Raw genomic sequence first — 14,357 nt, 5'->3', positions numbered from 1 at the left:
CATCTATCCATCTATCTTTTCAGTAGGAACAGTGTTTCAAAGTAACCAAATAGCCCCACTTTGGGGGAAGGAAAGCTCTGCTTTACAGAAAGGTATCAGCTGCCCTAGCAAGTCCCCCCAACCTTAGCTGCTTAAAACAAAACACACTATTATCTCACAGTTTCTGTGGCTCAGGAGCCCAGGTGTGGCTCAGCTGGGTTCTTTGGCTCAGGGTATCTTGTGAGGCTATCATCCAGGTGTTAGCGGGGCCTGTGGGCATCTCAAGCCTGGCTAGGGGATGATCCACTTCCAAGCTCATTGGTGGGTTCGGTCCCCCAGTGGCTATTGTCCAGAGGCTGTTGTCCAGAGGCAGGGCCAGCTTCATGGGCACGTGACCTGGACAGCAGCACAGAGCCCTGTGCTCAGAAGGGCTCTTTTTATTTTGTTTATTTTATTTTTTAATTTTTAAGTCATCTCTACACCTGGCGTGGGACTTGAACTTACAACCCTGAGACCAAGAGTTGTGTGTTCAACCAACAGAGCCAGCCAGGTGCCCCAGAAGGGGTCTGCACCAGATTTAATGCTCTGCTGTCTATTTGTCTAATACTCTTATCTTTGAGCTTGTATTTTGTAAGTGAACCAATGGGACAATGGAGTGTGTATGTGAGCAGAGGAGATATGCCATATGTGTCCGCCATTATTTCTTAGGACTCCATTTGCATAAATTGTTTCAAGATGCCCCATGAACACCAGGCATTCTCCAAATGCTTTCTGTATATGTCTGAATTTCTTTTTTTTTTTTTTGTAAGATTTTATTTATTTATTTGAGAGACAGAGAGAGAGAGAAGAAGCGGGGAGGGAGGGAGAGGGAGAAGCAGACTCCCCTGCTGAGCAGGGAGCCCGATGTGGGGCTCGATCCCAGGACCCTGGGATCATGACCTGAGCTGAAGGCAGACGCTTAACGACTGAGCCACCCAGGCGCCCCCAGCAAGAGTCTCCTGATGCGAGTCTGAAATGGTGGCCCCTCCCTCTGTTTTGAGAAATGCAAAAGCTGTTGTTTTTCTTTTCTTTTCTTTTTAAGATTTTGTTTATTTATATGGGAGAGAGCACGAGCGAGGGGCAGAAGGAGAAGGAGAAGCAGGCTTCCCACCTAGCAGGGAGCCTGACTTGGGGCTCAGTCCCAGGACCCTGGGATCGTGGCCTGAACCAAAGGCAGACGCTTAACCGACTGAGACACCCAGGTGCCCCACAAAAGCTCTTCGGAGGAGCTTTGCTCCCTCAGGCTCCCAAAGTCTTTTCCATGACCCAAGGGGATGTAGAAGTAAATGCACAGTCTGGATCCCGCCGCTCCTCCCGAGCTTGGAACACCCGGGCCCCCACCATCAGCCCAGATCTTGGTTCAGGAATGAGAAACAGAACATTAGGTCTGTGGACACATTGTCTCTCTGAAGCTCTGTGGGGCCGTCCCACCTCTCCCAACAGTCTCAGATCCCAGATCCCTTCTTGACTTCATTAACCTCCCTGTTATTAGCTACTCCTTTTATAGGGCCTTCTAGACCCCAGAGGGCTATCTGGGACCTGGCAGCCGTTGGAAGGTCTGCACTGGGGCCGACAAGACTGGAGAAAGCATTGCCTGGTGCTGGGTGGAGACAGACTATGAAAGCAGGAGAGTGGCTAGGAGGCCAGGCCAGGGGTGATGTTTTTTTTTTTTCCTGCTCTGGGTGCTTCACTCTGCATCTCTCTGCTAATGATGGGAGTTGGGGTGGGGGGGTGGTGCTCAGACTTTGGGGTCAGCCTGGGGTTCCTGCTTTGCCCTGTGACTGTGGGCAAGTTGTTAACTGCATCCAGTTATAAAATGGGTCATAAAATGGGGTTATGAGGTGCATTTCTGAGGGTGTTGGAGGGAAATAGGTGAGGCCTTTCTAGAGGAGCTCCCTCCTGCCCCCAAGACTCTGTCCTCACTGGTCTGAAATTACCCCACTTTTCACACATTCATTATCAAGTTCTTCCTCCCCGCCAGGATGGACAATTCCTGGAGCAGGGCCCGGCCAGACCTGCAGGGCCCCACAAGTGTCTGGCTTATAGGAGGAGGAGCAGGTGGGTCCCTGCTTGTTCCCTTGCTCTTTCCTCCCCTTACGGGTGTAGCGGGCTAAGTGGAGGCCTCCAGATTCATGGAGCCCGGGAACCTGCCTTATTGGAGAAACGGCCTTTGCAGATGTTAAAGATCTCGAGATGAGATCATCTTGGGTTTAGGCCGACACACAAAAGGCCGTGTGGCCACAAGCTGAGGGATACCCGGAGCCACCAGAAAGGAGTGAGTTTGTAGGTGTTGACAAAGAAGAGCCAACAATCTGGGCACCCGGGGTGCTTTATCTCTCGTCTGTTTTTTAATAGGGCATTTATTAACTTTTTCCACCTGGCTCAGAATATGGGAGGATATCTGCATAAATAGGTATGGGGGCTCACATTTTTCCTTTGTGCCTCAGGATACGTCTTTTAAAGCGAGGGAGGAAGGTGGGCCCACAGGTAAGGGAAGGAGGAAGGGAAGGTCGCGGCCTCCCAGTGAGGGTCCCGCCCAGCGGCCAGCAGGGGGCGCTGTGGGGCTGCGTGGCCAGGACCGCTTGGTGGGGAAGGAGCTGCAGCCTGGGCAACCCCCCTTCCTGTCACCCCATCACTCACAGCCCGAGCAAGCCAGGGGGAGCTGGCCCAGTTGCTTAGCTCTTAAGCGACACGGCTATCCCTGAGTGTAGAGCACAAAAGCCCAGACCTGGCTCCCCTACCCAGGGGACAGCCTACTGGGGACACCTGGGCCCTGCCCAGCTGGCCATGGTTGGACTTGTCCCTCCCCCACCCCACCCCTACGCAGCAGCATCTCTAGCCCAGGTCTAGGGTGAGTCGCTAATTGCCCGTGTCCCATGTCAAGGGGGTGAGGAGAGGAGATAAACTTTCTCAAGGGCCACATTCCTGAATGATTCCAGTTTTGCCTGGTTCAGAGGCTCCTTCCCACTTATGCCAACTGAAGTGAAGGAGGGGAGTCTTTCTTCCCAGAGGCTCTTCCCCACCCTGCGCACAGAGGCCCCCTTTCCTCTCACAGCTCCCGCAGTCCCCAGCCCTCTGGCTCCGGTTCAGCCTGAGCTCACCAGGGGCCATCAAGCCCAGGATCTCCCTGTCCTTTGCTCTGCTTCCTGCGATTTCCCTCTTTTATTCACTGCCTTCCCCTTTCCTCTCAAGACTGGTCTTGGCCAGCCCACCCTCTCTCCTCCTTCCATTTGCTGCTTCCGATGGTCTGATAGTCAAGTCACCCTGTCCTGAGCATGCCCCCGTCCCCAGTACTGTGGCTGGTTTACATTCTCCTCCTCCAGGTACCTGCCTTGTGCACTCCTATTTTATCTTATTTTATTTTTCACTCCTATTTTAAATCAGAGGTGACCACGCAGCTCAGAAAGGCTAAGTGACTTGCCCAAAGTCACACAGCATTAGGAGGCAGTCTGGCTCCAGAGTGCAGCACCCTGCCCAGCAGCAACCCCTCCCTGGAAAGGCCTTGCCCATTGCTGCCCTCTCCACCCCACACTTCTGCCTCATTCACACAGCTCACTCTTGGCCCCATGCACTGGTCTTGCTTTCTATGAGTGGTATTCATTTATTCTTTGGACTTCTACTGAGCCCTCTGCTGTGCCAGGCCCAGAAGATGAAGGTGCAGCCTGCATTCGAGGAGTTCACGGTCTGGGAGACAAGACTTCCTGAACGTCAGCTGAATCTTCCCAGGCAGCCAGGAGCCCTCCCAAGGGCGGCTGGAGGCTGCTTCCTGCTTCTCCTGCAGCCCACCCAGGGGCGGTGACCTCTTGGTCCCTCCTTGGGGAGTTGCTGCTCTGGCGGTTGCCTCCATCATGCGTGGGGTGGGACAGGCCAGCCTGAGGCTGTGGGGTGCGGGATCCAGGGCTTGGGAAGGGGGTCTGGGAGCTGAGAGCTCAGGGAAGGTGCTAGAGGTTTCCAATGGTATAAGCAGACTTCCTTTCTCAAACACCCTCGGCCGGCACTTCTGGGAACTTCGTTCCCTGCACCCCCCCCCCCCCCCCCCCCCGTGTGGGATGCGCAGTGCTCACCTCGGGCAGGTGGGGGCCCAATCCTTGGCTCTCTCCCAGGGAGGAGATTTCCAGAACAAAAGATTAAAAGCCCCTCGACTTTTTAAAAACAAGCACAGACACCCTTCCTGGCCCTCCACAGCCCCGCTTCCAGTCTCCAGCCCGTGCTTCTGATTACACGGTTCGGGGCGTCCACCCCGGGTGTGAGCCCCAACTCCGCAGACCCACGGCTGAGGCACAGGGGAGAGGGCCCTTGGGTGGCTCTCAAGAAAAGGCCCGAGCCCCGAGCTAAGGAGCGGAGGCAGAGGCGAGTGGCAGTGGGCAGGAAAAGACAGAATGAGCGGCGCAGACGCGGGAAGAGGGAGTCTGTTTAATGACACGGCTGGGTCTGGTTACAAACATCAGAAACTACAAAAGGACAGGCAGTTACACGCATGGCTGCATGAGGATGGGACAGGAGGGGACACGGCACAGAAGCCACAGTAACCAGACATCCTTGCGGATGGCACACGTGACCAAGGGGCACACACGGGGGGGTTCCCCAGCAACTCTGACCCCGATGGGTGGACAGGACCGACCGGCAGCCAGCAGCCAGGGGGCAGGGAGGGAAGGCCCTCGGCCCGCAGAGCTGCAGGATGGGACGGAGGCATCTGGCCTGTCATCACTGACAGCAGCGTGGAGCCCCACTCCCGCTGGGCTCCTAGCAGCAAAGGCAGATGGGGCTGGCATTCGAGGTTTCTGCACCAGGGCCCCTCCCCCGGTGGGGGGTCCTCCTGTCCCATACTGCTGGCCCCTCGGTCTGCCCTTGCCCATGCTGGAGCAAGTCAGGGAGCCACATCCTTTCTGGGGCGGGGGGAGAGGGGGAAAGCCAAATCCTTTTTACCTAGAAGTGGAAAGCAGGAATGTGCGGAGCTGGTTGGAGAAAGGGCTGGACTCTGCTGGCCAGCTGGGTCACCCCCGCCCTGCCCACCCAGGCCCTTGAGTCACTCCCACCCTGCCCACAGGCGTAGATTCTCTCTGTGCTGAGATGGGACCCCCATCTCTGCCAGAACACTCTGTCCTCTGCCCAGAAGCATGACCAGGACCCCTCCCTGCCCCACACGCAGATGGGCAAAACCAAGGCTTCACATGTGCCTCTGGGCCCCGTAGATACACAGTATAGATATGTATGTATATATATATATTTTATATAGAGATTGTATATAGAATATATCTGTATATATGGTAGATGAGTGTGCATGATGCTCTAGATAGGTGATGTGGGGACCTGCATGCTGGTCGGGCAGATAGAAACGGGGCTGCCTTATTCCCGGAGAGACTCAGACCTGCCCCGGACCCCTGTCAGCTGCTCAGCTAGGTCTCTGACAGAAAGTAGAAAAGCTAAGAAGAGTGGGCCCAGCTCTTCAAGGAGGAAGCGTTCCCCCACCCCCACAGGCCGCTGAGCTGGGGTCCACATCCCCACAGCCAGCACCACCTCCCGGCGGCTCCAGTGGGGACTGTGGCCACAACAGAGGCTGCCTCTTTCCGGGAAGATGAGTCAGGGATTCCTCCAGCTTCCTTGGCACCCAGGAATGGAGGGTCAAGGAGGGTCTTCAGAACTCGGCTTTCTGCTCAAGGTGCTGCCTGGGAGGGGGAGGAAAGAGGGGGTCCTATGGCCCCGAAGAGGGCAGCGTGGCCGGTGGGCTGTGGACGAGATAGGAGATGGAGATAAGAGGTTACAAGGGGCACGGAGGGGGGGCCAGGGAACAAGGGGGTCAGGGGACGACGGCAAGGCAGGACACGATCTGCCGGGACAGCCAGCCTGCTGCAGCCGGAAGCAACCCACCGGACCCAAGTTCTAGCCCCCTTTGGCCAGAAACTTGCTGCGTGACCTCAGACAAATCAGGTGGCCCACCTGAACCCCAGATCTTTCTCTCCAACATGTGAATAACGTCTGCCGTGCTTACCTCTATGAGAACGGAGTAACATCAACTGTGTGAACACATTTCACAAACCACAAAGAACCTTTCAAACATCAGCTCTTCTCCTGTTAATTCTGACACCCGTGTCCTCTCTGGTTGGCCTGTCTGGGTACCTTTCTTGCGACCCATAGGCATTCTCTGCACACGCAGCCCCTTTGCACTCACCACCATGCCCCCCAACCTCCTGACTCCCCCACCCACCACAAAAAATGCACACACACCCTTAAGCAGAAACAGTTCAATAAACAGTGGCACCTGGCCCACCACTGCTTCCCTGATAAGAGAAGCTGGACCGAGGCCTTCTAGAACTCTGCTCTGTAACTCCCTCCCACCATCTGAACCCATTTGGACCTTAGCAGTAGGTTGGGTCTGTAGGCCCCACGCCCAAGGAGACACGCCTTCTCGGGGCCCATACCCGTGCCCTCAGGAGACCGGGGTGGGGGGGTGAAAGTGCAAAGGGACGAGGGGACAATCCCCACGACTTCACGGCTGGTGGGTGTGGGGGGAGACCCAAATTTGAGGTGCCCAGGCCCAGATGGATGCAGGGCTCCAGCCAGTCCCCACAATAGCCCATCCATTCACTCCATGAGGAGCAGAAATGGGCAGACTGAGATTCTGGTGGTTTCTTAATGTTTGGGATTTGGTGAGATGTAAGTCCCACGGGTCTAGCTGGGGCAAGACAGGGGAGGGGACAGGGCTTCGTGTCGGGAAACGCCGTCCATGTGTTTCTGATTCACTGGGACTCACACTGGCCAGCTCTCTCCTTCTCCCTCTCCAGTCCCTCTAGGCCCCTGTAAAAAAGCCCTTTTCTCTAGAAGCAGGAAGTCTTGTCTCCTGGCTGTAAACAAACTCATCTCTGGCAGCCGGAGCTGAGCCGGCCTGGGGAGAGGCGTGGGAGGGCAAGCCCCTTCCCCCCACAGACCCTCCCTGGCCCCTCTGTCTGCTTCCGGCCGCTCTCCGGGCTCTACCAGCCCCTCCTCTGGCAGGTAAAGATCTTCTGCCGGCTTCCCGTCCGTCCCCCCCGCCGCCCCCCAGGGATCTGGGGCAGGCCAGGGCCCAGCTGTGCACATCTGGAGTCGCTGCCTGGCTGTAGCCAGAAGTTCCTGAGGTTTCTACTCTCCTGGGGTGGTGCCGCCGTGGGGGAAGGGAGCCGGAGCAAGCTGGGGCCGGTGTGGTCAGCAGCAGGAAGGTCAGGAGGCCTGGCCTCCCAAGGTCGCCCTCAGGGGACCTCCTCCAGAGCTGGGCCTGGAGGCCTTGCGAGCAGGAGGTCCCGGCAGGCTCCGTGGGCCAGCTTGGAGCCCAGGGAGGAGACGCGCCTTTTCCATGGGAAACTGCTGGGAATGTTTCTCTACAACGCGTGTCCTGGGCCGCTGGCTGACCCCTGCTTCCCATTCCCGCCTACGCTCCTCTCCCTCCTTCCTACTCCAGCTCTGCCTCCGCCCCTCCATTGAGCTCCCAGAGCTGCCTGCCCCTTGGGGGCCCAGGCAGGCCGGAGTGTTCCCAGCCACCATGTCTGGGGGCCAGCCCTCCCCTCCTGCCCCGAGTCAGCTGGAGTCACTGAGGCTGGCCACCCTCCTCAAGCCCATCTCCCCGGCCCTCACCCCAGAACTGGGAACCTGGCCTCCAGGGTCAGCCTAGAAGTAAACACCGCTGACGGTGTGCATGGTGGTGATCCCCACGCAGGCCCCTCGTGGGCTTGGGCACGTGCGTCTGCGTGCACACATCCTCGTGATTCTCCTGGCTCCAGCCCTATCGAGGCAGAGGCAGGACGGAGCACTGGTCAGCATGAGCTGAGAAACAGCCCCATGTGATTGGTACCCAGGGAGGAAGTGGTCGGACTTAGCCTGGCCTGCCCCTGGGCCCGATGAGCTAGCCTTCCCGCCAGGAACCTTTTAGAGCTGCCCTGGGCGGCCTTGGTCTTGGGGGTCTCTGAGTGCTCTCTTGTCCTAGAGAAGGAGAATTTGTTCAGGGCTCACTGCTCCGACCAGCCCGTAGTAGGGGCCGAGCCCTTTCCCATCATGCCTGTTCTTAAATGTGTCAGACCCCAGACCCAGCATCCCGGAAGTGTTCCTGCCCCAGCAGTCAGCTCCTGTGCCCAGGAGAGATGGGAGATCAGGGGGCAGGGGAGGACACGGCAGGGAGGCTGCCCGGCCCACCCTCAACCCTCCTCACGTGGTGGCGTTGGGGACCTGCTGTACCCAGCCCACTTCCTTGTAGGCAGCGGTCACGTGGCTGTAGATGAGGCCACGCAGCTTGGCCCAGGCTCTCTGCGTCTCCGGTGGGAAGTCATTGGCAAATTCCTCGGCGATCACCTCCAGAATCACCCCAGAGAGGATCTGGGAGCAAAGGGAGGAGGGGAAAGTAAATGCCTGGGTGCCCTGCAACCCCCCAAGCCCCCAGGAACCCCAGCACCCCTTCTATCCAGAGTTTGGCCAAGGGGATCATTGACGACATGACAGCCTGGCAGCTTGGGAGCCAGGCACCTTTGAGACCCGATCCTGCCGCCCCTCCCTGTCACAGCCACGCTGGGGGAAGAGGCTGGGCTGTCCAGTGGTCACCGGCTGTTGCCCCAGGAGCTCCCAGAGCAGAGCAGGTGGGGTGGTGCACTGGCCACGCCCACCTAGCCACGTACCTTGAAGTACATGGGCTCCACCTTGTGCTTGAGGGCGTGGGCTTTGCCCACAAGGGCGAGCACAGAGGATACCTTCTCGGGGTCGTGCAGGTTTTCCACCACGGTGTTGAGGGCCCCCATGACCCGGCAGGCGTGTTTCCGCAGCTGGGGGCTCTTCTCCATCTCCAGGGGCTCGGTCATGTGCTTGAACTGGCTGAAGTACTGCTTGGCCGACGGGAAGTTCACAAAGAACCTGGCGGGAGGGGGGGTGAGCGCTGAAGTAGGGGCTGCCATGGCCCCACCCCGAGGTGGCCAGGATGATGGGCGTGCGGGGTCGGAGGGGCAGGACCCGAAAGTGTTTTCACCACCTTGTGCAGCTGCCCCTCAGATGCAGACCCTCCCTCTGGCCGAGCTGGTGTACGTGCACCTCCCCCAACCCCCCTCGCCCAGGTCCTGGCCATTTCCATCCGCCAGACTTGCATACTGTCAGCTCTGTCCCCCAGGCCTCTGTCTTTCTTGCTCTGGCCTCCTTTCCAAACCCGACACACCCTTCAAGGCTGGCTCCAGTCCCAGCAGAGAGGGTAAGAGCTCTAGTTCTGGAATCTCGGGCCAGCGTGACCTTGGGCAAGTGACTTTACTTTTCCGAGGCTCAGTGTCCTCATCCATGCAATGGGCATCGTTGTTCCTGGTTTGCTATGAGGATGAACTGAGAAACCACGGGTGGAGTCCTCAGCACAGTGTGAACGCGGGGTGCTCAGTAAATGCCAGCCTTTATTGCGATCAAGTTAGAGCTCTCTTTGCAAAGTAAAGCCCGAGTGACCTAGCTCAGGTCACCCAGTCCACGGAGGGAAGAAATGCGACTCAGTCCTCCTGCCAGCTCGTCTGTTCCCTCCTCACGACCTGCTTTCCTCCTCAGCCTGTAGCACATATTGATTGGCTAATTTAATTAGAGCTACGGACTAGTCTTACCCTCCTAGTGTGGTTCCGTCATTACTTTACATCTGCACATCATGCTTCTCCAAGAAGCCTTGGCACATCCTGTGGCAGATCCCACGTCTTTTTAGCTCTCTCCCTGCCTCTCCAGTTTACCTGAGATTGTCTAATTCCCCCCCGCCCCAAATATCACTTTTGTTAGGTCACTCTTTTTTTTTTTTTTTTTAAAGATTTTATTTATTTATTTGACAGAGAGACACAGCGAGAGAGGGAACACTAGCAGGGGGAGTGGGAGAGGGAGAAGCAGGCTCCCCGCAGAGCAGGGAGCCCGATGCGGGACTCGATCCCAGGACCCCGGGACCATGACCTGAGCCGAAGGCAGTCGCTTAACCAACTGAGCCACCCAGGCGCCCCTTGTTAGGTCACTCTTGTGCTCAAAAACGTTCAGTGAAAAAAAAAAAAAACCAAAAAAAAAAAAAACCCCAAAAAAACACTCAGTGGCTCCCCATTGCCTACCGGACAAAGTCAAAATCCTTAACCTGGGATTCCAGGCTTCCGACAAACTGTCCCAACTCAGCCACCTTCCTCCAGCCCCCTCCAGCTGCTGGTAAAGCACTCCTTGGGCCGGCCAGCCTTTCCACACCGTAGGTGGGATGTCTTCCTCACTCTTTCTCACATTGGACTGGCCTCCCCCAAGTGCCCAGGCTTGCCCGGGGTGACTGTTTTCCCCTTAAGGCCATTAGGGGTTCTCCCGACACCTTCTACGGCTTCTTCCCTTTCTGCCTGTTGGACTGGGTCCCACAACCCAAGGGCAGGGCCTGTGGCTCTCACACACCCTCTGACCCATCACCTCAGCCCAGGGCCCTGTGGTCTGCAGGATGACGCTGACGACCTCTGCATCCCCTCTCCCAGCCAGAGCTGGACGTTGGGGGAGGTACACGCGGAGACTCGATCGGAACTTCTGAACGTGTACGGAATGTCTTGGGACAACCTGTTTTGTCCGGTGGTGTCACAACTCTGAAGTGTCCCCTTTTGTGATCAGAGAAAGCTGATAATCTGCCAAATCAGCCCTTTGGCCAGAGAGCTGGAACAGATGCAGAAAGAGCATCTGGCTGGGGCCATCCCTTCAGGGGACAAAGCTGCTTGCTGGCAGGGGGAGTGACCAGGACACGGTCCATGTGGAGACCAAGGGTGACCTTGGGCAAACCACTTCACAACCTCTTTTCTGCACAAGTGTGAGAGGAGTTCCTCCCGCCCGATGCTTCACAGATATACTGGTGAGGACAAATGAGGCAATGAGTCTGAAAAGACAGTGGATTTTTCTGGAGAGGCACTGCATGAAGGACAAATGTGAAGAACCCAATCTGGACTTAAATGAGTATCTTAGGCTTTGGGCATTTCACATTGCCATAAAAATAATGATCGCTGTTTGCCTGGTGCGTTGCCACGTGCAAAACATCTCCACCTGTTCTTTAATTTAATTGCCACCACCAAGCAGGCACTATATTCATTTTACTGATGAGGAGGTAACAGGGAAGACTTACTGAGCACTTACTAGATTGTTTCATTAATCCTGCAATAGCCTCCTGACGTTGGCACTGTTTTTATCCCCATGTTCTGCTGTAGGAATCGATGCCCCAGGTTGCCCAGCAAAGTGGGTGGCAGGGCCAGGAAGGAGAGACTCTACCCACCCCATCCTGCCTCGGAGAGACTGCTATGCCAGGGAGACAGGGGCCTGGGACCCAGTGAGCCTCCTGCCCCAACACCCCGGGGCCAGGTGATGGCCCTGAGGAGTGACGGTCCCAGGGAGCCCCACTGCTGCACCAGGGGAGTCTGGGGCCGCATGCTCTGCTCCTTCATCCTGGCCTCTATCCCCGGCCCCTCCGCAGGCACTCTCTCGACCCTCCCAGTCCAGGCCTGTGCTGTCTGCCAGGGAGAAACCTCAGCAGCCAGCCTTGGGGAGTTTCTCAGCTCCCAGAGGCATCTGGGCTTCCAGCAGAGCCTGAAATAGGCTCGTCTGAGTGCAAGGAGGGGAAGGCGGCAGAGTTACAACCGGGAGGGGAGGCTTCCCAGAGCATGGGTGTTCCCTCTCAGTTGGAGTGCAGGTGTGGGGTCTGGCTCAGACCCAAAGACAGCTTCTCCACCACCGCCACCACCGTCCTGGCTGCGAACTCCTGGGTGGGGGGGGGGGGAGTAGAGCACGGGGGTGCGGCTGGCTTTAGTCCAGCAGGGAGGGAGGACCCGAGAGCAATGGGCCAGAGGACTAGTGTCTCAGGCTCTCACTGGGGCCTGTCCCTGTGGATATGTGTGAAATTGGGGAGGGGGGTGTGACAGAACTGAGGTGCACGGGATCTGGGGAGGGGCCTTTGGGACACCCGAGAAGCTTATTGATCTTGCCCTTTCCTCCCTTTAACCAAGCCTCCCCCACCTGGCAGGTCAGGGGGCAGGGAGCAGGAAGAGACCCAGGAGGGGCAGGCTGGTGGGGCCTGGGTCTGGCAGGGAGTTACTGAGCCAGCGCTGGGCTCCCATCAACACAGAGGTGGGTCAGGTGGAGTGTGGCCTGGGCTGACCAGCAGGCTAGATCTAACTGCTATCTCAGGCCTTCTCAGATTAATTGTGGACCTTCACTGAGCACTGAGCACATTGGTAAATGCCCCCCCACCCCGCCCCACCCACCCAAACCCAGCCTCCCTAAGATTCAGGAATGGGGAACTGCAGGGGCACGGAGAGAAAGATCTTGTCAGAATATTAGACTCTCAAGAAAGAGCCCTGGCCGTAGTGTTCAGTTCCTTCCTCTGCACCCCCATTCCCCGGGGAGGCTGGGTGGTACCCCAGGAGCTGCACCCTGGGGTACACGTCCCCTCCACGTCCTCCCTGGCAAATGGCAGGGTGTCGGGACAGCAAATCTCCAAGGCCCTAAGGACTCCACCTCCTTTCCTCTTGGTGACCCATGTGCACACCGGGGTGCATCCTAAGGCCTGGTGGGCTCGCGTGTGCTGACACACACAGCGAAGAGCCGCCCTCCGGGGCAGCATCTGGCCCATGTGGAACTCCACTACCCACCGTGTGCTTGTGTGGGTGCTCCCACGTGTAGGTCTGTGTCTCAGAATGTCTGATGGCTTTGGGATCTGAAACCCCCTTGTAGCCTCCCCACCATCGCCCCCCCCATGTTTCTGGGTCTCAGGGCTGCCCAAAGAGCTGCCTTCCTCAGGAATTCTCCTCCAACTCAAGAGTGCCTCTTGCTCTTCTTCCTCCAAAATTTGTTTCCAAGTTGGAATCAGGGCATATCAATATGGAGCTGGGTAGGTCCCAGGCTTAGGGGAGGCAGAAGGCAGAGAGAGTCAGGGAGACAGAGAACCCAGAGCCAGGAGCCAGGACTGGGAGACAGGCATGCATTTCAACTCTCCCTTCCACAAACAAGGGCTTACCCCATCTCCAAAGAATAAGGCTGCCCTGCTCTGTCCCAGATCTGGCCGTTTCCCTCTGCCTGGGACAGAGGGTTGAGGGTGAATGTGGGTCTGGGGCCCCAGGGACCAGCATGTGTGGGAAGAGAGCATCATTCCGTGGCTGTAGTCGTTACTAGCTTGTGTGGGGTGGGGACATTAACTATAGAGCAACGGTATGTGTCCACCAGTGTGTGGTGTGCAAATAAGTGTTACTTTGGGGGCTTGTGGTACCTGAGTAACCCCTGAGCCCAAGACACACGGCCTTTCCTCCTCAAGTGGTCATTCCAGGGTGGGGTCCTGACTCCTGACACTTCTTCCTTTCCCTCCTCAGCTCAGCAGGCACGGTACCCTAGGGACCCTTCACTTCTCCACTCACCTGTGCCTCACCTGGGAGCTCCCTGTCCGCCCACCCCCTAGGAGCAGGAAGGGGCCAGCTGGGAAAGCCGGACCCTAGTGTCCTACTCCTTCTGACCTCTATTCTCTGGCTCTTTGCTCTGTCCTTCCAAGAGGCTTTGAACACAGAAAGGGGCTGAGCTGGAGAGGGGTCTGCTCCTCTTTGTCCCTCTTCTTGGCTGAGCCTCAGTCTTCCTGCCTCTAAAATGGGGAGTCCCCAGCTGAAGCACACAAATCGAAATGTGTGTCTGTGGGAGCTGGGTTGGGTGGTTGGGGTCGCTGGTGAAGAAGGCATGCCTGGCCCAGCCAGGAGTTCTGAGGCCCGGGAGAGGAGAGGGACCGAGGTGTCCTCCTTCTGCGTCTGGCTCTTAGTTCCTAGCCCCACGCCCAGAGCCAGGACCGGCTCAGCCAGGGCTTCGCCCACCCCAAGGCGCCCCACACTGCCTGCACCCGGGCAGGCCCGGCCCCAATTTCAGCTGGAGAGGTGGCCCCGGAGCTCGGACCCGGGCCGAACCCGCCCCTGCCCGGAGCCGCTGCCGCCCTCCCTCCCCCGGCCTCGGCCGGGCCGGAGTGACACCTACCTCACCAGGATGGCCACCCCCACGTCCTCGCAGTTGGCATAGAGCCGGGCCCACGTAGCCTGCACCGCCTTCCTCTCCGCCTCGGACAGCTCCTCGCTCCGCTCCCTGCGCTCAATCTCCATCTCGCCCGGCACTTTCTCCATGAGCAGCTCCAAGCCCAGCCCGGCTTCGCTCGGCGGCGGCGGGGCGCGGGGCGCCGGGCGCGGGGAGCCGGGGCCGGCTGCGTGCGCGGCGGGCGGGCTGGCGAGTGAGGGGTAGAGCGCGCCGGAGGGAGGGAGCGTGTCTGTGCGCGCCGGGTGTGTGTGTGTGTGTGTGTGTGTGCAGGGTATATGTGCGGGGGGCGGGGGACCGCGAGCGGGGGGCGGGGATGT

The 14,357-nt window shown here is 58.1% G+C and overlaps 1 protein-coding gene across 2 annotated transcripts; it reads right to left on the bottom strand.

The window, feature by feature from the left end:
• Nucleotides 1–4,417: 4,417 nt before the first annotated feature.
• Nucleotides 4,418–14,287, bottom strand: CYGB (cytoglobin). Of its 2 annotated transcripts, none has more exons than XM_031037124.2 (4): nucleotides 13,987–14,287; nucleotides 8,727–8,886; nucleotides 8,195–8,358; nucleotides 4,418–5,744 (listed from the first exon to the last, which is right to left on the bottom strand). In XM_031037124.2, the coding sequence occupies exons 1-4, from the start codon at nucleotides 14,127–14,129 to the stop codon at nucleotides 5,711–5,713; spliced, it is 501 nt and encodes a 166-aa protein (XP_030892984.1). In that variant the 5' UTR covers nucleotides 14,130–14,287; the 3' UTR covers nucleotides 4,418–5,710. The 2 variants fall into 2 exon arrangements, with proteins under 2 accessions (XP_030892984.1, XP_006728104.1); XM_006728041.3 differs by having other exon boundaries at nucleotides 8,655–8,886; nucleotides 13,987–14,282.
• Between the last annotated feature and the right edge of the window lie 70 nt (nucleotides 14,288–14,357).

Source organism: Leptonychotes weddellii, chromosome 15 (assembly GCF_054177405.1).
Source record: "Leptonychotes weddellii isolate Sample4059 chromosome 15, ASM5417740v2, whole genome shotgun sequence".
In the NCBI taxonomy this organism is placed as follows: domain Eukaryota; kingdom Metazoa; phylum Chordata; class Mammalia; order Carnivora; family Phocidae; genus Leptonychotes; species Leptonychotes weddellii.
Note: the sequence above shows the minus strand (reverse complement) of the source record. Positions and strands in the feature narration are given on the sequence as shown.

What these genes read in the sequence shown, in the direction of transcription:
- CYGB (XM_006728041.3), bottom strand. Translation starts at nt 14,129, where the DNA reads ATGGAGAAAGTGCCGGGCGAGATGGAGATTGAGCGCAGGGAGCGGAGC. An exon ending in GGGGTGGCCATCCTGGTGAG is followed by an intron (nt 8,887 to 13,986) that starts GTAGGTGTCACT and finishes CCCTCCCGCCAG; the next exon opens with GTTCTTTGTGAACTTCCCGT. An exon ending in TGGAGCCCATGTACTTCAAG is followed by an intron (nt 8,359 to 8,654) that starts GTACGTGGCTAG and finishes CTTTGCTCCCAG; the next exon opens with ATCCTCTCTGGGGTGATTCT.